Below are 21,993 nucleotides of genomic sequence, written 5' to 3'. Positions count from 1 at the left end.
CTTTTTTTTTTCTGCCGGTCTCTACCGTGGGCGGTCAAAGTTGCTAGTGCTGTTTGCAGTGTTTGTGCCGCGATAAGATTATGATTTATGCACAATAGCCAAGACGTATGAACGGTCCAAATGATATGATAATGCGATATGCTCAGGAGTATTCTTATTGAAACCGATGATGAAGTGAATGGTAGTGAGTAATTGTCCAACAAACATTATGATTAGTGCGGACCATCCAAGATGAAGCAACCCAATGCATATATCGGGTAGGTGGAAGATGCATAAGAACCCCAAAACGCCACCTTCAAAACCAGTTTCATCGAATCATACAAAAAGCGTTCAGATAGAGCCCACAATGAACCTTCAGACATGGCAGCGCTCACTCACTCACGCACTTCTGTTACCTCAGGCGCATATGGCGATTTCATCGCGCGCATCTCTGAGCTGGGCGGCGCCTGGGTAGACTTCTTCCGGCCCGGAATGTGAAAGCCGAGATGTGACGATGGCTTAGGCCCCCCTGTCTGTGCGTCACCCGACAAGTCGCCAAAGCGTGAGAAAATGCCCTTTCTCCTTGGTTTGGACTCGGTGTCGTCGTCGTTGAGCCCGACATCTTCGAACTGATCTTCCTCCATGGTTGGCGTGGGCCGTTGTCCGCTGTAGCCAGATGTTGAGGTTATGCGGGAGAAGCGCGAGTCGAGGGATGTCCGGGAGGGCATGTTATCTGGGTAAACTATAGGCGAACGCGCGGAGATGTCCTGCATTCGATGAGTTCTTGGACGTAATCTGGAAGATAGGCGGGCAATGGACTTACAAAAGAGCGGCGATAAGAATCGAAAGACTCACGGGAAATCGAGAACGGTTCATTCTCATCGACTAGGTTGCGGTGGTTTGACGATGATTTCTTTCCTGAATATCTGCGCCAGAAGCTTTCTCTCTCCGGTGGTGATGGCTGCATAGTGTTAGTTCGCGCATTCTTTGACCGAACCGCGGCGGTTGGGTTAAACGTACGGGGAGATAATCGCCATTGCAATCGACGACTAATCCATACTCGTTAGAAGGAGTCTTTGCTGTTGGAGCTAGAGGACGTACCACTCAATTTATATTCGGGAGTCTCGTTTTCCTGACTCTTTCTGAGGCTCAATGGGGTTGAACGGTGGCTATCGTCAGAGAGCCGAGTATCGGGCTGAGTCTCGGCTTCCCCGCTACTAGGGTCGGCTGACCTCTTCCCCAGAAAGTTGAGAAACGGAGCCATTTGGACCAATTTATGGATACCAAAGTTTGGTAAGATAATATGGACCGATGATGAAGGTTCAGGGGGAGTGGTAAGACGACGAACGGGGAATATTCTTGTATAGAGAACCACGTTATGTACCTCACATGATCGGTTGTCTGGGGCCGGCGGGACAATTTATGAAGATCGCGCTGGAATTGTAGTGCCCGACGGCAACGTCATAGTTTCTTGGAGATTGCGGAGGTCACAATGCGCTTAGAGTTTGAACACCAACTGGCCCAGAATTGAAGACTACGTTATTCTTTTGAGAGGCCTCGTGAAGTAACCTACTATGCAAATATTACCTAAGTTTTATCACTGTTCAGATTTTTCCAGGCTCCGGATCGCCCAACCCCGGATATCCACCCTACCAGTCTTATACAGACTTATTGATATCGACCTCCAGCCCTATGGAATTACTATCTTGAGCACTTCCACGAACGCTCGATGCGTTTCCCTGTGTAAGACCTCCGAGAGTTGTTCCATCGCCACAGGCAGCTGAGCGGCCAGAGCGGCCATAGCCAGGAGTGTGTCAACATATGTTGAACCCCCCCCATGCCTGCCCGTCAAGTTGTCAGTGCTCAAAGCTATCTTGCGTTTTAGCGCCCATCAACACTTAACGTCGCAGATATATCCACTGTGGCTCACGGCTAGCGCTCCGGTGACTCCTGAATTTTCTATCTCTGTTCTGAATCTATCATGTTCCCGAGCCTAGGCTTCCAGAACTGTCCCGTCAGGGACGTTCCAATTGCAACCCTTAATAACTGCAGCTCTGCGCTACTTGTGGCTTGAATAGTCCTGCTCTACATGCACGTATTTTGGCTCATGGCAAGCATGAAAGAAGAGATAGAGGTAGGACTAGTCTTAACTTCGTGGGCTGCAACTAAACTTCTCCTAAGATGATGGGGGAAGGCATCCAGAAAGGCTTCCGCTCTTTGACGGTCTAATTATGTGCCGGTCTGCTAAATCTATGACTGACATGTTTCTTCCCAATCAATCTTTCTATAGGCTAACAAGATTGTTCTCCAAGATCACATTTACTGTTCTCAATCTCTAGTTTTGCCGGAAGGGTAGCTGCAGCTCAGTTCTTTCATCGACCCCGGGCAAAACCAGCAACGTACGACCATGTTCATCCTCTCAGCTATGACATGCTTCTATGGTAGTCGGAGTACTTTGTAAGATACTAGTTCCGCCATGAACACTGTTACTGGCCGTTAAATTATGTAATGATGAACCGATTTCGTAGTCACAATTGATCGAACAGTTTCACATCGTTCAACCGTTTCCAAAGCATCTGAACAAAGCATCTGAAGAAAACAATGTTGTTGTTGGGAGTTGGATATATTAAAACTAAGCTAGACTTTACTTATCTGTTATGGATAGTCGAGTGGGAGATCAGCCGCTAGTCGGTGACCTTGCTAAGGTCTTGGCCAGCGCCGACTGGTGCCCGGTACGAATCCTGGGGTTGTCGATGTACTCGTGCGAGTAATCCACGATCGCTACACGGCATTAAGCAATGGAAGTGACCCTTGAGGGAAGCAATTCTGCAGAGACACTTCCACCCTGGGGTGGCGTCATCGGATTACACCGTCGCGTTACAGGGAACCTGGCTGTATGGTTGGGCAACCACTTTTTTTTTTTTATTATCGTTTGTTTTTACGCCCTAACTTGCTTTGTATAGGTGACTACGATTATCGCTTTTCAAGTTCCAACCGGCTCTGAGCACAGCTGTAGTACTCTAACGTCCGTCCCTGCCGTGAAGCGTACCTCAGGGTCGCTCCTGCTACAAATGTCAACAATGGCTACGACCACCGACTCGGAGATTCTCTTAAGCGACTGCATCATGGACCGCGTTCACAGCTACATTCGCTTCGATACCTGCATGGTATATCTATCGCTGTTTTATTATCACCCTGCCTCATAGTGCGATCAAACAGGTAATGAGAGATCCTAGCCCGGCCATCCACGCTTGTCGCGCTCTCTCAGTCTGTCAACTTGCCTTTGACTGCATCTGCGGATCGCGCTTAGTGCCATTGGGTAGTAGGAGCCTCACCAGAGGAAATGGGGTTCTGGAAAGGCTGGGCGCTCTGGCAGAAGCTGAGCATTGTAGGTTACACCCCTAGTATCGGTGCGTACTGACTGAAACTGCAGGCTCTTGCATTCCTCCTTGTAAGAAGACGTCCATCTGCAAATGCCACTACTGACACACCAAGCTCCTCGTCCTCGTCTATTCATTCAGCGTTCTCACCTACAATAGGCGAAAGATCCGAAAGCAGGCTGCTGAAGAAGCAAATCAGCGAGCAGAAGACGCTGAGATGGGCGAGGCAGGGTCTGAGTCAAATGAGATACCATTTGGCGCCAAAGCACTGGAGAAAGGAATCGAAGTGGAGGGTATCTGGACGATGAAGCGACATTCCCTTGTTAAACCAGCGAGCATATCGGAGAAAAGGAAGTCTTCGATACTGGGTTCGCTACTCCGGCATAAATCAACGGCAAGCAGTGTCCAGACGCCTCACATCAGTGAGCCTGAATCGATCAACTCGTCCGATCCTCAACGCAAATCTGGAAGCGTAGAAAGTCAGGCTGAGAGTGTACTTGAGAGCATTCACATTGACACTTTCCGATCTAGCCGGCCCCCAAAGCTCGACATTGGCGGCCGCTACGGACAAAGATCTTCCGAAAATGAAAGGCCGCTTAGTCGATGGTGGTTTACCTCACGCAGCTCATGGATGAAACCCGTTGTGGGTTATAAGCGGTCTTCAGTGCGCGACGGTAAGTTTTGATCGTGTTCTGGCCGACGGAAGATATACCGCTGATATTCACCCAGGACGCCGTCGAGGTTCGTCCGAGGATTTCAGACGCAGATTCAGCAAGCTCTTTGACGACACTATCGCGCCAGTGCCACATCAACCTGAGATGTTCCAACTTACACCAATATATCAAGCGTCATCCGAGAGCAGCATTGGCCAGAGATCGGCAGATAGAATCATTACCCCGGTTGCCGCGAACTAAAAGGAGGGAATTCAGCCATACAAACGTTGATCGAACGGGCGATTGTTGCGCTATGCATGTATATCTAGGATATTGTTATCCTCTGATATGAGTTGTGACAGTAACATCCAGCCTGGATTCCTGTACTTATACCGTTGATGTTGTTTGGCTAGTGTATCTTTTATCCCAGCAAATTATGGAGTATAAACCGTGGCCAAATTGTGATTCGGTCTCTTTGTTTCCCAAGCGTAGGCAGCAGCCGGCGCATACATGCACGTGACTTCGTGTTGGTAAAGACGCGTCCCATCCCAACTCCGCATCACAAGAGGGAATAACCAAAAATCAATAGAGCAGAATCCAGCTCTCATCTCAATATCAACTGCAAAACTGCAAGGCTCATCAAAATACTAACTGAAGGCACTTCCGAAAGAAATATCCTCTGGCTAGGTCCAAAAAGCAACGCGCTGGAGAAAGACGCGTCTTTGTTGAAGTGGCAACGCAATTTGAATGCTCAAAAACCTCAGAAGTTTCCGCAATCGTTTTCCTCCAGTACCTGATCAAAAATGACTGCAGACATGGAAACTCAAAATGAGTTCGATGACAGCGGACTGCCAGGACCAGGAGCACCAACCCCGCTCTCGTCACTGGAGGTAAGACCACTGCCGCCACTTTTGTAAGCGTCAATCAGCTAAAACTATCCAGGGTATGGCAGGCCTGACCAGTCGTGACATCAAACTGTTTGTCGATGCGGGTTATCACACTGTCGAGTCGATCGCGTATACGTACGTTCCTAGCGCGGATTAAGGGCTCTTGTGTTTGAGAGGATAATGACTGATATATACAGACCGAAACGGTTACTTGAACAAATCAAGGGTATCTCCGAACAGAAAGCCACTAAAATCCTGGTTGAGGGTGAGCTCTATCAAAGAAGTACTTTCTTTTTCTGTAATTTTCTCTAACCTATACCGGTCGATAGCGGCGAAATTAGTCCCTATGGGGTTTACAACGGCCACGGAAATGCATGCTCGACGAAGCGAACTTATCTCAATCACAACGGGCTCCAAGCAGCTGGATACGCTTCTGGGAGGTGGAATAGAGACAGGATCAATTACGGAGATTTTCGGCGAGTTTAGGACGGGAAAGAGTCAGATTTGCCATACCCTTGCCGTCACATGCCAGCTACCATTCGATATGGGTGGCGGCGAAGGAAAGTGTCTTTATATTGATACTGAAGGAACGTTTCGCCCGGTGCGTCTGCTAGCTGTTGCGCAGCGTTACGGTCTGGTAGGCGAGGAGGTTCTTGACAATGTGGCTTATGCTCGAGCATACAACTCCGATCACCAACTGCAACTGCTCAATCAAGCTTCTCAGATGATGTGTGAGACCCGATTCTCTCTCTTGGTCGTCGACTCAGCTACCTCCCTATACAGAACTGACTTCAACGGCCGCGGTGAACTATCAACTCGACAAACGCACCTGGCTAAATTTATGCGTACATTGCAACGTCTAGCCGATGAGTTCGGCATTGCAGTCGTTATAACGAATCAAGTTGTTGCCCAGGTTGACGGAGGGCCGAGTGCTATGTTTAATCCTGACCCCAAGAAGCCGATTGGTGGTAATATCATCGCGCATGCCAGTACAACGAGATTGAGCTTGAAGAAGGGGAGAGGCGAGACCAGAGTTTGCAAGATCTACGACAGCCCATGCCTTCCGGAGAGTGACTGTCTCTTCGCCATCAACGAGGATGGAATAGGGGACCCGAGCCCGAAGGATTTAGAGAATGATTGAAAGAGCACAATGCTGTTTCCGACAATGATTATTGATTATGATGCGACGAGTCATTTATTCATTAATCCTTACAACTTGATGTACTTGACGCATTTTTTCAGCACTTATCTTTAGCTATTCTGTAATATAAGGTCACATGCCACACCGTGTTATCAGAGTATAGCTGAAAACATCCAAGTACTCTGGGAATTGGAGAGTTGTACGCAGTACCCCTAGATTTGTTGGATGTAAGTAGGCGGTGGATGCTGGGATGCCAAGATTTTGTTTTTTGAGTTGCGGAAGAGCTTCAACTTAGCTTTCTGCCCTTCAACTCTGTCGGGCTGTCAAACTCTCACCTTTCTTCGTTCGGGCTATGGGGCACTGAACTGAACATTGATTATTGTGCAAGGTGGTCTGCTGCCATTCGACATGGCAAAGATTTACAAAGATACCCAGGTCGACCTCCGGCCGTACTCGCCGAGCACCATCGTCAACATCCCGATTCCAACACAAACAGGCTCGCAGAACCGGGCGCGATTCGCAATCTCCTCCCTCACAGATCTCGCCGAGCCCATCGCGAAAGATGAGGATGAGTTCGCAAGACGATACATCGCGACGCAGGGGTCTGTCTATTTCCGCAAACGCAATGTATACCCGCGAGCGTTTCTCTGGAGGGTCGTCAATGAAAGCACGGTTTTAGAAATACAATGTGTGGATTTGACAAAGGGTGGCATCGAGAACCATGAATATAACATCACGCTGCGATTGGACTTCCAGGACAAGATTCTGCCATCGGGCGTAGCTCTGGCCGACTTGGAAGACCACGATGTGTTGAATCTGTTTGTGATCACGGCCTCCAAGGAGTTGCACACCTTGGCTTTGCGACCAGAATTCTTCCGGAAACCAGCGTCAATAGACCAAAATATTTCGGACTGGTGCAAATCTTATATCCCAGCACCGTTGGCTTTTTCGCATCCGCATAGATTACATGCGAGCAGCCCGCTGGAGCTGTTCATCTCCCTCGACAGCGGTGCGCTCTTACGATTGACCAGGAGGGCCGCTGACGATGGTATGTTTTGAGTTGGTGCCAGATGTGCGGCAGCAGGCAGCTAACGCTTTGAATTTCAGGTTCAAATTGGTCTCCGCTTACCCTGGACGAGAGAACTTGGGGTTCATCTCTTCGAGGGCTGGTCAGGTGGAATGCCCAAAGTTCTATCAAATACGGCGGGCGCACTCTCGACACAAATGTAGCAAATGCGGTCGCCACGACATCCGATCAGACGTACGTTTTCGCAGTCTGCCTGAATCACACACTGAAGATCTGGAATCTCGCTACGAATAAATTGGTGGCAACTAAGGATCTACTCGGCCGCGAGATGCAGCAGAATTCCCTAACATACTCGTTGAACCCCGCCGAGTCGTCGTTTATCCGCGTATTCAATGTTGAGAGGGCCCTGGACGGCGGGTACCGCTACTACGCTGTGACTTATTCGCCCTTTGAAGATGGATGTTTCAAGTTCTGGGCCATCAAAGGGGGTCTTACCACGCCTTTAGAAATTGAAGACCTTTTTCCCGCCGCGACGTTGAGGCCTTTGGATCCTGATTCGACGGGAAATATGTTTTGGAGCATTGCCGACTTCCAGGTCAAGCCGGCGGAGGAGGGAAAGCGCATGGAGCTCTGGGTACTATGGAGGAATAGCGGTCTTTATCAACTATATACTCTTCACTTCAACTTTGAATCGCTAGTTTCGGATTGGGCGAACAACTGGACCACTGCTGCTTCCGACACCCGACGACAAGAGCTTCCGCCACCTTTACCAATTTCCGATGTCGTGGATCCGACCGAGAAGTGGTTGAAATTTCTTCTACAGCCAAACAGATTTCCTACTGAAGTACTCGAGACTTCCTTAACGATTTACCAGGAAGCCCTCAAGCCTTTGTCTTCCTCGAGCACATCAAAAAAGAGCACCCCTCTTGTAGAACGTTTATGCTCTACATTCGCAGCTACAGTGTCTCTGCGGAAATTCGAAGATGACGACATGGATTTCTCACGGTATCGTTCAGATACAGATTCTAAGTGGCGGCAATTCTGGCAGATTGCGGATGACCTGAATAAGAGGAGATTTGAGCCTCTCACCCTATCATATGATGTGTATTACGAGACTCCCTGGGTGCTTCTTTCAGATAGCTGTGCAGTTGTACGGGAATGCAGCTCAACAGAACTCCTTCTACACAATCCAGGACCTGTGCTTCAGAGCGAAGGACCCAAGATCGCGGATCGATGGAGGCATCGAAACCTGGAATCAGAGCTTGGTGACTTGTATGAGGAAGCTTCACATCTCATGACGGTTGCTTCCAATTTCAGGAAGAGATTCTCAGCTGACCTCAATGCAGCTTGCCAGAGCGCCATTGAGGCGGAGATCTTCGCGGAGCCCTCATCTTCTGTCCAAGATAGGATGGAGGTCTTCCGTGACCGGTGCGATATCTCAGAGCAGATTTCTAACCAGATTTATAACGACTTAATTTCCGAGATGAATGAGAAGCTCAACATCTATATGCTATCTAGCGACATTTTCTTCAAGATACTTGGGACCATCCCACTTGGGTTTCCCGGGAAAGACTCTGACCTTCTCCCTACGCATTTTGGGGTAAAGGTTACCGTGAACGGCGTCCAGGAGACTATTCAGTTTACGCGCCAGATTCTGATCGATCTCTTGGTACTTGTTGTGTTCATTGACGCTGAGGTGGAGCAGGATAAAGGGTCCACCTTCGATGCAGTCGAACTGTTTGTTGAGTTGGTCACTTTACTCCGAGAGTACGAAATGATGCTGTGGCTAAGCTCAAATATGCGGAAAGAGACCGACAAATTCTCAAAGGCAGCGGAGGACTTCCCGAATCCATCCTTTTCTTTAAAGCAGCTACCATCAAGCGACAAGAGTGCAAGGATTACAACCATTTTAGAGGATTTGTTCGCGACGGACATCAAACCTCGCCAGGCCATTGGCCTTCCTCAGAGCTATATTTTGACACTCGGCATCCAAGATGTGCTATCATGGGTGAGTCGTCCAGGTGAAGTGGCGTACCCCAATGCCCTGGTATACATACAGTGCGACTTGATAGCCAAGGGGAACATCGATCTCGCTTGGGACTTTCTACGCTTTCAACCAAGTACATCCTGGTCGACTTATGTAAAAGGTCGCCTCTACGTGGCCATGTCTGAGCTTGATACAGCAGCCTTGTATTTTAGAAAAGCCGCCTACCTTCTCTGTAAGTAACTTCGACTCCTATTGACGCTCTGGTGCTGACCGTGCTTAGCTTGTGGAAAACCGCTGGGCAATCTGCACGAGATGTCCTCGACACTCCTCGATATTGTCTCAGTGGACTGTTTCCATAATGGACTTCCAAAGTATTTCCAGCATGTGCTATCAATATTTGAGCAGGTGCGGGCATTTTCTCATGTTTCAGAATTTGCTAGCCTAGCATTGCAAGCTCTCGCGAGTGAACACGGTAGCGAGCAGGACGTAGAGGTCGCCCGATTGAAGAATGACCTTCTCTCACGCCTGTTTTATGCTTCGTTGCAGACCTGTCAATTTGACCAGGCATATTCCGCTCTCTCCCGGTACAAGGACTCCGCACTACAGAAGTCCGCATTGAATTCCCTCATCACCAGCATCCTGGCTGCTTCAGGTTCAGGAAGCGCTGGGCTCGAGCAGATCCTCGCTTTCCCTACCACTCTCATCCCTAATCTCGCCTCTCACGTGGACGAGATTCTGGTCTCTCTTGCCCAGAAACAGCCCTCAACTTCTCCTTTCGATACCAAATCCAGATGGACCGAAGGCACCGTGGATTACCAAAGAATCCTCCAAGCTTACCGTATCAAGCGCGGAGACTACCGTGGAGCTGCCGAAGTCGCCTATCACAACGTCGAACGCCTCCGCCAGGCCAGAGACACATCCACCCACCACCTCCTCTCCAAAGCCAAAGCAGGGGATCCCCTCCACCACATTCTCGAAGAAGATGACCCCGAGAGCAACGAAATCAGACACGAGCTTTTATCGCTCATCAACCTCCTCGCTTGCGTCGACAAAAGCGAGGCTTACATCCTTGTCGACAAAAAAGAGGCTCGCTCACTCACAGCTCACAGCAACGCCAGCTTGGTAGCAGCCGCTGGACCCGAAAACGACGACGAAAACGTCTTCATGGATGATGCAGATGTGCCAACCGCACGTCACGGCTCAATCTCAAATCTAAGATTCTTATCCAATAAACCATCTGTTTCGTTGCCGCCGCCCACTTCACCCGCGCAAGGGCCTCGGCGACGAGTCATAGTCACTCTCGATCACTTGCGTCGCGAATACCAATTGGAGTTAGATCGAGTCAACAGGATTGAACGCGGGGATTGGGAGTTTGGTCTCGATGATGGTGTTGGTTTCGATCTTGAAAGGAATGTGGCGGATAATGTTGATACAATGCCGCTTGCCTAAGCTGGGCTGGGTTTGAGCTCGCATTCTGGCTCGAGTCGCGTTGTGTGTCAATGACTTATTTGGTTTATCTTCATTTCACGTTTCCAGGGGTCCGTCGGTCAGGCTAGGGCTGTGTTTGTTTGTTTCTCTCCTTCCCCCTTTTTTTCCTGCATCTTGTATGGTATATTTCTCCGTTATCTACTATCCAAGGTCAGTCAACTTCCACTTTCGTGTGTAAGATGGCCCGATTCAAATCTAGATGGGAAAGTTCGCATAAAGAACCTCAACGCTTCTAATTCAGTATGCCTGGAGATGTGATTAGGGCTAATTCAATGTGCTTGCCCTTTGTTGTGAATTTGTATTGAACGCCTCTGAATAACGAGGGTCCTGGACACTTTACAAGGACCAGATGGACGGACGAACTACGAGATAACCAACATGTAAACCCGCAACCCTTTGTCTCCAACAAAGACGGAGAGGATACGATAATAACCCTGGCTGGGTTTGGTTGGCTGCGATGCAGTGCCTCTGCATAGCACTAGCCAGAATTGCTTATAACACCATGCATGGTGGATGTATTCAGACGATACTGATGGAATTCACATGGTTCATTCACGTATGCGGAAAATGTTCTTGAAATCAATACATCACTTTGAAGGTGAAAAGAGCGGGGTTGAAAAAAAATGGACACTTGGGGAATCGAACCCCAGACCTCTCCAATGCAAATGGAGCGTTATACCACTAAACCAAGCGCCCAGCTATGAGGTATTTAGACAGATACTTGGTTCTATAACCGGTAAGGCAAAATTAGTAGCAGTGTTCCCTGCAATACCAAGCTCAGTTCGTAACGACACGCGCATTTGACCATGTGCAGAAAGCGAAGCCAACGGCATGAATCATGTTTGCATGCTCACCCATCACACTTGAAATATGAATTTACCGGCTACATAACCATGAGCAATTTGCTCTGCGGGGCCGCTTTCGATATTGGCTTAACTTCTTGCTGTCAGCTCTACAAAGACATGCCCAGAGCCATGCAAAGTGGGTGTGGTTAGCCATATGGTGATCGACAGCAAAAAGTGTGCCAAAATGGGGAGTGGAAATATATATATAGATATTAAAATACAATAATAAAAATAAAAAGTAAATTGTGGACACGCCGGGAATCGAACCCGGGACCTCTCCAATGCGAATGGAGCGTTATACCCCTAAACCACACGCCCTTTATTTGTAACAAAGATATTGCTTTTAAATATATATAATAGACTTTCTTTTTAGTAAAGAATTAAACACTTCACTTTAGGAAAAGAGTATAATTCCAGTGCTCTTGATTTAACATTGAAAACGTAATAAGGAGGTGTCCAGGCGTAACCCAAAACGATAGGGCGGTATTGATTATGGGTACTTCATCCTTCTTCCTCATTCGAGATGGCGCTTCCCGGCCACTATATAAATAGTAGCTTTTCCCACTGTCCTGTTGCGACCTTGGAAGAGCCTGAGCTTACTCTTTTTGTACTGGCAAAAATCCTCACGAAAAGCCATACTGATATTACCCCCTTGACACGAGTATCTCAAATTGCTCATTTTAATTGTGGTTGAACATAGCTATGCTCGCTGTCAGCCCAAAGATAGTTGCCGATATAAATCTGCTGGCGGGTTACCTGAGTTACCCACAGCTCCAGCTCGAAGATCTATCATCAATTTCCCCAGCCGACAGCATCATTATCTGTGCCTCCATGATCCTTCATCAGGCGGAGTCTCTTTTCCATGCCCTTCAAGAAAACCCATCCCTCACGAAAACCTTGGTCCTATGTGGCGGCATCGGCCATTCGACTCAATATATATATGAAGCAGTGGCCCAACACAGCCGCTTTTCCTCCATTAGCAACGACATCCAACATCTGCCCGAGGCCTGGGTCCTAGAGCGTATTCTAGATACCTTCTTTGATCGAGCTGTCATTACAAGTCAAGGGTGTCGCATCCTGATCGAGGACCGGTCCACCAATTGTGGGGAAAATGCCCTATTTAGTCGGAAAGTGCTGGACGATGCGGGATTGCATAATCTCCACAGGTGTGTTCTTATTCAGGACCCCACGATGATGCGGCGGACCGTGGCGTCGTTCCAGAAAGCCTACGAAGAGCGGACAGAGATGCCTTTGTTTTTAAGTTGTCCGCTCCTTGTTCCGCAGGTGGAGGGGTCAAAGGAACCAGGAGGAAACCTGCGCTATGCGATGTCGGAAGTGAGGTTATGGCCGCTTGAACGGTTTATATCCCTAACTCTGGGAGAAATCCCGAGACTGAGAGATGATGAAGATGGGTATGGGCCGAGGGGACGGAACTTTATCTCTCATGTAAAGGTTCCGGTGGATATCGAGGCAGCCTGGACGCGACTGCGTGCCTCCTTCAATACACGTAGGTGAGCAAGTGCACTGCGGTGTAGTTGATCCGTTCTTACAAGAATGATGCCACGTGGAAAGAAGCAAGACATGGGAAACTCGATTGATTTCATCCACGGAGGGCAGATAGCCTGTCATGACCGAACACATGCAGAAAGATCAAAAGAAATGTTGATGCGTATCACCGATTAGCTGATTAGATAGATGCAATCATGCACGCAACAACCTGATATATAACCACCTTACCGCGGGTATGCTTTGACAATTTAGTGTCCAGGTAGCTGTAGCAGGAAGAAATGCAGCAAGCAGGCTTATATACAAGACATAGTACATGATTATGAGGGAAACATCACGTGTCTTTATACCTAATACAGCTTCGTCTAACATGATTAGAAGATCAAGTAGCCAATGATATTATAACGCACACATTCAGGGTAAGAGAAACGTGTACCAGAAAAGTCAACAATCGAATAATTAGCCCTATCGCCACGACAAACCATGACGTTGGACGGGAATCTATCACAGGGGTTCAAAACTTTCATCCTCACGGCCATCCGAATTCAATCCAGCATAATAGAGCCTACTAAAATGTGAGTTCTCCTGGGCAAGAAGGTCATACGGGACCCCAGCCTCGATAACCCGTCCATCCTCAAGGACAATGACTTTATCATAGTCTAGAATGGACTCGAGCTTGTGAGCAACAGTCAGGACGGTATGAGAGCTGAAATTTTCGCGGATGACGCGCTGCATGATCTCGTCTGTCTTGGAATCAATGCTGGAAAGAAGTATTCTTAGTATCATGCTAAGGTAGCAAGGGATAAACGCAGAACGTACTTGCTGGTGGCCTCGTCCAAAACAAGGATATTCCCTGACCGAAGAATTGCCCTAGCCAAGCAGAAGAGCTGCTTCTGACCTTGCGAGAGATGCAGGTCGTCGATGTCGGCGTCTAGTCCACCGTTTTCAATGACTTTCGTATGAAGGTTGACGGACTTTAGTGCACTGAGGATCGCATTGTCAGATGCTGTATTGGTCCCAATACTGGTGGTAGCTGTTGGGTTGGCGTTTAGTCGCACGCTTCCTTTGATAAGGAGGGGGCTCTGGGAGACGCCGTTCAGGCGGGCGCGAATCTCTTCACGAGGAAGTCTAGTGAGGTCGAGACCGTCAATGGTGATCTTCCCGCTGTGAATGTCGATCATTCGAAAGAGAGTCATTATTAGGGAGGTTTTCCCGCTTCATGGAGTGCATGGTTAACAGCGTGTTACTTGATGGTTGTTGAAGGCTGACTTACCTTCCTGTTCTGCCGCAGATACCTATCTTTTCACCTGCTTGTATGGATAAGGTTATATCCTTGAGAATAGGCTCAGATTCTCTGTGGCTTGGTCAGTGATGCGGTAGTATTAGACGCTTATACCTTTCAGCAACACACCTGTATCCTGCGGCCAGAGACTTGAACTCGATACTCCCCTCGGCTGGCCAGTCCGGCGGCACTGGATCGCGCTCTGCAGGTAGTTCCTCCGATTGGACAGTCTCCGTGAACGACCTGACACGCTGTATTGAACCTATGTGTGTCTCAAGATTTGTCCAGAAAGTCACGAGCAGCTTGATGCTCTGGCTGAACATGATGACATTCAGCAATGCAACTCCGACATAGCCGGCACTTATCTGTCCCCGTAGCGTGACCACCAGGATAACGAGTAATACGGCAATCCCAGCAACCACGAGATCTAATGTGAGTGTGAGCCAGCGTTGGATGGCATAGAGGAGATAGAACGGCCGTTGAGAGCGATCAAGAAGCTGATACTGCTTTTCCTGTAGTGCCTGCTGCCACCCAAATGCTCGTAGACTGGCTAAGCCACCGAGTGAGTCTGTAAAGTGCGAATAAAGTGGTGCTTTTGCCTCAAGGTCTAGGAATCGTAATTGTCTCGAGGTTCGAAGGTATATTTTCTGAATGGCGTAAATGACCAAGAGAACGATGGGGAAGGAGATTGCGGCGTATTTCGAGGCGATGCCCATAAAAATCATTGAGAAGATGCAAAGAACGAGGACTATATGAGCATGTTAGCTTGAGTAATGAGATCTGCTGAAAAAAGCTTACTGGCAAATGTGTTTATCACTGCCACTGGGAGTTCCATGTCGATGAGCTGCAAGTCTTGGCTGAATCTGTTCAAGATTGTGCCACTATCTGTCACGGAAAAGTATTGCATAGGGGCACTGTCTCTGTTAGCACATTGCTTGTGACTTACAAAGAGCAAGTCACCTTAAAACCGTGCTCAGAAGTTTTCTGTGAAAAACCTCCCCAGACTTCGGTACCATTCTGAGAATCATTTGCCTGTTTCATTATACTATTAGCCATCGCATTCTTGGGCATTAAGTTAGGGTTACGGTTACGAACCAGGTACCTGCAACAATACAGAGCATTCCAACTCCTCCAAGCATCGCGTACACCCCTAAATAGTATCCTGTGTGCTTGCCTGGATTGGTTTCGTTGGAGTTCGCCCACCACTTCACCCAGATACCTGACCCAATAAAGTTAGTACAGGAGCTTGTGTGATTAACAACAAACTTACTGGGAAATGATATGCAGAATACGAAGCCAGTAATTGCCACTGCAAAAGCCACTGTTTGAAGCCACCCAACAGATTGTATATAGTATAAGTAGATCGACATGTCGCCATCTCCTCTATAGCTCTCCAGCTCTACATCGGAGGCCCTTTGAGGTGGGTATTCCGAGACGCTAGACGGCTCATTTTTGTGCATTGTGCTTATTTTGGTGTCCACACCAGCTCGGTTCAACGCAAAACTCGAAATATACCCTCCGGCTGCATTGAGAGAAGAGAAGCTGCCTTGTTCGGTGACATATCCATGTTTTTCAAGGACAATTATATGGTCTGCAAAAGGGACTCGCTTGACTGTTGATCTTATTGTCAGAACGTGATGCATATATTATGGAGGCGAGGTTTACCTGAGGAGGAGGCGAATAATATCGTCGCATTCAACGAGCGCAGGAGGCCGTGGTCTCCTAGCAAGTGATGAAATATATGATTTTCTGTCTCGGAATCAAGACTGCTGAAAACATCGTCGAAGATCACCAGCTCTCTCCTTGCGTATACTGCTCTTGCAATTGCCTAGAGAAGTTAGAATCGTCGAGCTTGGGATACATGATGGACAAACGGGACGTACAATCCGCTGACTTTGGCCTCCACTCAGGGAAATGCCTTTGCTTCCAATGATGGTCTCGTCGCCACAGGGCAGTTGCTCAAAGTCCTGAGTCAACGCGCAGGCATTTATGACGGACGTGTACCATGCTTCGTCGAAGGCAGACATAGCAACAATACATTCTCGGATTGACGCGTTCATATGCCAGGGCGACTGATCACAGTACGCGACGCTCTTCGTCGATATGTGAATACTCCCATCCTGACAGGGAACTTCTCCCAGGATGGCTTTAAGCAGCGTTGATTTCCCACAGCCGGATGGCCCAACCAGGATTGTCAAAGTCCCTGAAGGGACGGCTATAGATACGTTCTTCACAGATGGTTCTTCTTCGGTGTTCCACCCAAACGAGCCATCTTGAACTGTGATTATATGATGTAAAAGAGAGGATGCTGAGCCTTTAGAGAACTGTGAAGAGCCTGACTCGCTGACCGCTATCTCAGACTGTGCAACGAAGGTGAGTTGTTTGGACAATTTCAGAGGATTGAAAGGGTGTGTTAGGACTTCGTCCCTTGGGTCGACATGACTTTCCTTCTCGAGGAAGGCTTGGATCCTTGAAAATGAACCAACAGATCCAGCAAAAGCCATCATAGCCATAACAAGTGACATGAGTGGATCTGCTAAAAGAGAGAAAAGGGACAGTGCGGTGTAGACAGTCGAAGTATCCAGCGCAGAATCTTGGCCTCGATTATGCGCAATACCTACGAAGGCTCCAAATGCAGCCATTGGTCCGAAGAGTCGAGTTATCCAGGCTATTTAGAAGTGGTTAGTGTTGAATACAAGCCTATAGAGTGACTTACCGAAAGCCATATTCCAAACCAGAAGCTTCCTGAATCTCTTTGAGATTCTCAGCTCATCTATCCGCATATTGTGAACGAATTTCATGAGAAAAGACTGAAGTCCAAGCATCTTGATTCCTTTTATGGAGCCTAGCATTGACGAGGTTGCAGAAATACGTCTTTCAATAGCTTCAAGCCACATAGCTTGCCTTGCTGCTACCAAAGGCATACAGACTGAGCATCCCATCAAAGCCACTATCATTTCGGAGGCATATAGTTAGCGAGGCGCTGAGGAGTCATAACGTGGACTAAGGGTCACAACCTACCAATTGTTACTCCTACAGGAACCACGCAAGCAACGCCTAGCTCTCTTTCTAAGAGGAAAACAGCCAGTGCTATTTCTGCGACATTCGCCCACATCTCGTGCATGGTTTGCCAGCCCTGAACAATTCGCTCAATATCTGCGCTCATGAGGGTAATTGATTCAGCGGGATCAGCGTCTTTGAGATTTAATGTACACGCCTTTCTGTAAACCATTGATACGATGGCCCCTCGGACCATTGTTATTGCGCGGTAAGTCAGATGCTGCTGTTGTCCCATTGTAACCTAAAGCCATACTGTCAGTATCGTCCAGATGCAGTAAAGTCACCCACTCACTCCCAATCCAATATATACGAGAACGTATGCGCCAATAAATCCATAACCGACGTTATTCGTTGTACTGTTGACTGGCTCCATCGTAAACGACAGGGATCTATGTAACAGCAAGGGTTGACAAAAGTTCAGAGCGACAAGAAAAGCTCGATAGGGAACGGCTGCGCATATCTGCCATTTGAATGTTTTCATCGTACAGACAAAGAGGGTATTTGGCTCTTTTAAGGAAACTAGAACTCGTTAGCACAAGACTGAGAGCTATTCATCAAGCTCCGTAGATACCCTTATTCCAAGCTGCTTCTAGAGCCAAGTGTAAACGCTTTGAGGATAGTTGTTTGTCGAGAACAAAAAGATCTTCGACCGCGAGAGACTGCGACAGACCCTGCCGGAATAATGGATTCAACCACCAGAAAAATATTCTGTTGAATATCCCCCCGGTTGCTTCCGGTGGATAGGCCTTGTATTCATCGCGCAGTATCGACCTTTTGTCGGAGGATTCGAGAAAGAGTAGGAAGAGTTTGAGGCCAACAGTAACAGATGTCAAGATCGCAATTATCTGGCTAGTGCCTCCAATATGCCAGAGCCAAAGCGTCCTCGTTTTTGCTATGTCGAAAAGAAGAGTGATAAAAAGGTAGACATTGAGGAGGAAGGATGGTGGGGTAGAGAAGTTGTGTTCGGCGTACGAGAGGAGGCTAAGTAGGAAGAAGGCGGAGGTCAAGACGGCGTTGACAGCAATAGAGGCATCGGTCCGCAAGGCTGAGACTGACGGGCGTGCCCATTGTGTCGTTAAGCCCAACTGCACAATCCCTAAGCAGATCCAGGTAGACTGCTCGGGTTACAACCTGATGAGTGAATGGATTTCGAAGTTTCGATCTTGTAATGAGTTCTAACTCACCAATTTCGCGTACTCCAAGGCAGAAGGCACCACTCTGCGAGACTTTCGAAAAAGATGCCGTATTCGCCAAGGCAGGATTATTGCTATGATTGCTAGAGGTAAAGAACCTAGGATCACTTCTTCGAAGAGAAGAGAGAAATCGAATCCCCCTCGACATGAAGAACGAACTGGATGTAGCGAATTGTCCGCCTGCTGGCACAAAGAGGTGGACTGGAACGCCATCACTGCCTTCTACAGCAGCCTCCCATGAGAACCTTGAAAGGTATGTATGTTACTGAAGGCATAAGATGTCACCTTATAGTGGCAGAACTTTCTTGGACTTCTGGAGGCCTCGCCTAGGTCTTGCCAAGTTAGATCTATATTTGCTGCTTTGTTTTTCTTTTTTGGGGCCCCAATGGGGCATTTATCAACTTAGAGGATATCCTGCGAAGGGACCCACGTTTTCGCTGAGCATACTTCCAAGAGAGAAGGTGTATGGACGAACTATAGTACATGCCCGTGTACCTGATAGGCGCTGCCCACCTAGGGAAGTATCAGAAGTTACCCAATCTAGGCCATACGTGGATGTGTGATCGCGAACGTAACCAATCGTAAAAACGTTGGTTACTTCGTATATCTGACCTCGCCACAAGGAGAGAAAAAACGCGATCTTTTTGGCAGCTGAGTAGCAGACTCCAAAGTCACTCTACTTTGGCCGTGACTGAGGCATCAGCTTTCGGCCTCTGCCGCCTGGGGGCTGCCTGATTGGTTCTGTTCTAGAGCCTTACAGTCGAGACCTGACCTAGCGCTTTGCGGAATACAATCCTTGGCCCTACGCAGTGGCAATAACTCCTGACCCCTCGCATAGCCTTGGGTGACCCTTGAGTGACGGGAGCAAATCGCCGACCAACACGAGGAGACATGCTGTGTAACCTTAAAGCTGTCACCGAGGCGGGCGAATCGGAGGTTATTGAGGCGCGCTTGCAGATTCCCAATATATGTGAGGACGTTATGGATGGATGAAGTCAGAGTTGGGTAGTACCTATACAGCGTAGTCAACCTTTGCGGAGGAGCGGAAGGGGGATTCGGTTTCTTCACCAGCTCCTGCCTTCCACCTTTGGCTGTTCATGGTAGCACTGAGTCTGGCTTGATGTCAGGGGCAAGGTGGAGTTGCTCTTCATTTCGAAATAATGCACGACCATTGGCAAGCAATCGATTATTCTTGCCTTGATGCTTCAGAGGCGCGCATGATCATCCCGGATTGAAAACCCGACGGCTCCCAGCTGGATACGGCAATGATCGTTTCTGCAGCCATCAGGTAGTCTAGGCGATGGTTACCCCAAGAGCTCAGGCGCTCTGACAGTTTCTAAACTTGACTGGGATCAAATCATGATCAACTTCTGAAAAGGTTTTACGTCAAGTTTTTTGGTCAGCGCTCTTCCGTTGGTAGCCCGTGGGTGAACTCACGCCGTGACTGACAAGAGGCCGAGACTCGTTCGCCAACAATACCCTTGTTCCTCGCTGCAGAGAGCCCAGCAGGATCCATCTCGATGAGGCGAACGAGAAACCGAATTGTTCGCCGACGGCGGTGTTCGCCAACCGGATTTCAAACAGGCCAGGAATATAATCCTTGTCGAGCGGGGCGTCCGGCACGGCCGAGATGTGCTGAGGATACGTCGGCCCGCAGTATTGACCAGGCTGGAGCCTTGCTCCACCTCGAGTCTCCTAGGAGCGAGGAGCAGCAAGCGGGTTCGAGAACCGATCCTTGATTTGAACATATGTACGTACCTCGAAGAAGTATCGTCATTGAGTGCCCAGACTCGAGTTGTGGACAAGGCGAGTGTTAGTGTTAAGTGTTAGTGGCGGCAGATGGGGAGCTCGGCAGGGCAGGTTCAACTTGGCTCTAACACCATCAAACGCGTTGGCTTATTTGTCCCCATCGAATATCGTTCCGCGTCTTCCGCCACGGCAGCCTTTCCTGAACAAGAATAAGCGATGTTCATTGCGGGAGCTAAAAAAGCAAATCTCACGTCCTCTGTCTGATCTCCCGCAGAAGTACTATAGCAAGCAGGTAACACGCCGCGTACCCATAGGCACGGACATTTTCCGAGCAAACATGGCTCTCATCCATGTCACCTTTACAAATCGATTTTAGAATTCCAAAATGCACCGTTCCTACCGTCAAGATGAATAGTCTCAATGGTTTAAAGGACATCATCACCCTCGAGTTTAATCTCCGGCTTCCATCTATCAATTCTCCTTCTGCAACGATCTTCAAGATGAGCTGTAGGAAGAGCAAATGCATATCGCCACTGGCGACACAATCCTGACATTCCCTCTATAAGATGACCAACTATGTATATCAAGGTAGCCCGTCATCATCGTTATAGCCTCGGGGCCGTCCATTTACGAGTCAATTGGCCCTATCTGCGCCAAAAGTGTGGAGATCGTCGATGGAGTGGCGTCAGACTATGTCTAGATAAATGATGGCCGTTAGTATTCAACCTCAGTAAATAAAGATCAGAGTGTTTGCAAACCAGAATCGGAAAGACGAAACGAACTCTAGAGTTAGCGTACAACATGGTGTGTTCCTCTTGGTGGAATCAAAGCCCGATTTCCTTGACCGTATCGCAGAAACTAGCATCGCTAAACTAGCATCGCTGAGAAGGATGCCAATGCTCGTATTTCTGTTTCTCAGCTAGAAGGACCTGCAGATTGTTTTTTTTTGTGCTCATCTGGATATACCGAGAATGACAACGCCAACTCATTCTAGAAGTCGTCGAGGCGCACAGGGGCTGATCGAGGAACTGCTCGCCTGCCAGTTGGCTCAGGGTCTGATCCTCGTTGGGCTGAATATCGAGATTCAATCTCACTCCCACCTATGATTCACTTATGCTGAGCAACACATGAATGCCATCGTCTGCCCTGGCAGCTCCCAATATTGCGGGACACCCCGGGCAGTGAGTCGACCTTGCGTTGGCGACTGGCCTATCCTGGAGATTCAAGAAAACCAAAAAAGGCCTATTCAGTAATAGTCATCTTAGGACCCCGAGACATGCGTATGCTTACAATGGAAGACTGCAAGCGGTAGGTGACAGCGAGCCGGGGCCGAGTTCCATGAAGCATGGGTCCCAGTCCGCCAGAGAAGTTTTCTGCGTAGCTCCAGTCTAGATTGAGAGAATCGACCCGCACGAGCGTGGATCTAGCTTTCTTCTTTGCGCCAACACAATTGACCATCCACGCATAGGTCTTCGATTTCAGCATTCGGCGTCTGGAACCTCTGTCAAAAAGCAAGAGAGCGGTCTTCTAGAGCCTTCTCCTGTCGTACTCGAGATTGACTGACATGTCTCTGGCAGAGCAGATAGGTCCTACCTGGCTTGAACTTCCAGAACCCGGCCGGGGTCATCTCAGCCTCCCCATGGGTACACCAATGGCACATACATCCTGTCCCCCCTTGTCTGCACTCGGAAGCAATGCCCTCAAATCACTGATGGCAAAAAGTGAACAGTCCTAGGCGACATGTCCCCGTGCGAACTAAACCCTGGCCTCCCCCTACCTGAACCGGCGTTCCTCTCACTGACGCCACGCTGCCACG

The 21,993-nt window shown here is 48.6% G+C and overlaps 7 protein-coding genes across 7 annotated transcripts, besides 1 other annotated feature; 4 read left to right on the top strand and 3 right to left on the bottom strand.

The window, feature by feature from the left end:
- Positions 1-21,993: part of a sequence feature (contig 1.17 1271..347844(-1)) that runs on past both edges of the window.
- On the bottom strand, positions 109-1,243 carry ANIA_10168 (uncharacterized protein; the record flags this gene model as incomplete). Its single annotated transcript, XM_653747.2, has 4 exons — positions 109-746; positions 803-940; positions 1,000-1,028; positions 1,081-1,243. The coding sequence occupies 4 exons, from the start codon at positions 1,241-1,243 to the stop codon at positions 375-377; spliced, it is 702 nt and encodes a 233-aa protein (XP_658839.2). The 3' UTR covers positions 109-374.
- Positions 2,387-4,273, top strand: ANIA_01236 (uncharacterized protein; the record flags this gene model as incomplete). The annotated part of the gene is made up of 7 exons (XM_653748.1): positions 2,387-2,436; positions 2,645-2,711; positions 2,943-3,146; positions 3,290-3,367; positions 3,413-3,430; positions 3,475-4,033; positions 4,089-4,273. 7 exons carry the CDS (start codon positions 2,387-2,389, stop codon positions 4,271-4,273), a joined length of 1,161 nt encoding a protein of 386 aa, XP_658840.1.
- On the top strand, positions 4,603-6,040 carry ANIA_01237 (recombinase RAD51; the record flags this gene model as incomplete). The annotated part of the gene is made up of 4 exons (XM_653749.2): positions 4,603-4,902; positions 4,955-5,034; positions 5,097-5,164; positions 5,229-6,040. The coding sequence occupies exons 1-4, from the start codon at positions 4,816-4,818 to the stop codon at positions 6,038-6,040; spliced, it is 1,047 nt and encodes a 348-aa protein (XP_658841.2). The 5' UTR covers positions 4,603-4,815.
- ANIA_01238 (protein nup120) lies at positions 6,449-10,681 on the top strand (the record flags this gene model as incomplete). The annotated part of the gene is made up of 4 exons (XM_653750.2): positions 6,449-7,088; positions 7,148-9,075; positions 9,127-9,286; positions 9,335-10,681. 4 exons carry the CDS (start codon positions 6,449-6,451, stop codon positions 10,501-10,503), a joined length of 3,897 nt encoding a protein of 1,298 aa, XP_658842.1. The 3' UTR covers positions 10,504-10,681.
- Positions 12,090-12,902, top strand: ANIA_01239 (YdcF family protein; the record flags this gene model as incomplete). The annotated part of the gene is made up of 1 exon (XM_653751.1): positions 12,090-12,902. The coding sequence occupies one exon, from the start codon at positions 12,090-12,092 to the stop codon at positions 12,900-12,902; it is 813 nt and encodes a 270-aa protein (XP_658843.1).
- ANIA_01240 (uncharacterized protein) lies at positions 13,398-17,431 on the bottom strand (the record flags this gene model as incomplete). Its single annotated transcript, XM_653752.1, has 12 exons — positions 13,398-13,653; positions 13,713-14,057; positions 14,167-14,247; positions 14,305-14,923; positions 14,974-15,038; positions 15,122-15,220; positions 15,271-15,394; positions 15,446-15,787; positions 15,841-16,003; positions 16,059-16,843; positions 16,892-17,125; positions 17,197-17,431. The coding sequence occupies 12 exons, from the start codon at positions 17,429-17,431 to the stop codon at positions 13,398-13,400; spliced, it is 3,348 nt and encodes a 1,115-aa protein (XP_658844.1).
- ANIA_01241 (uncharacterized protein) lies at positions 17,790-18,576 on the bottom strand (the record flags this gene model as incomplete). The annotated part of the gene is made up of 2 exons (XM_653753.1): positions 17,790-18,331; positions 18,420-18,576. 2 exons carry the CDS (start codon positions 18,574-18,576, stop codon positions 17,790-17,792), a joined length of 699 nt encoding a protein of 232 aa, XP_658845.1.

Source organism: Aspergillus nidulans, chromosome VIII, assembly GCF_000011425.1.
Source record: "Aspergillus nidulans FGSC A4 chromosome VIII".
Classification (NCBI taxonomy): Eukaryota; Fungi; Ascomycota; class Eurotiomycetes; order Eurotiales; family Aspergillaceae; genus Aspergillus; species Aspergillus nidulans.
The sequence above is the reverse complement of the archived record's forward strand: the minus strand, read 5'-3'. Positions and strand labels throughout refer to the sequence as shown.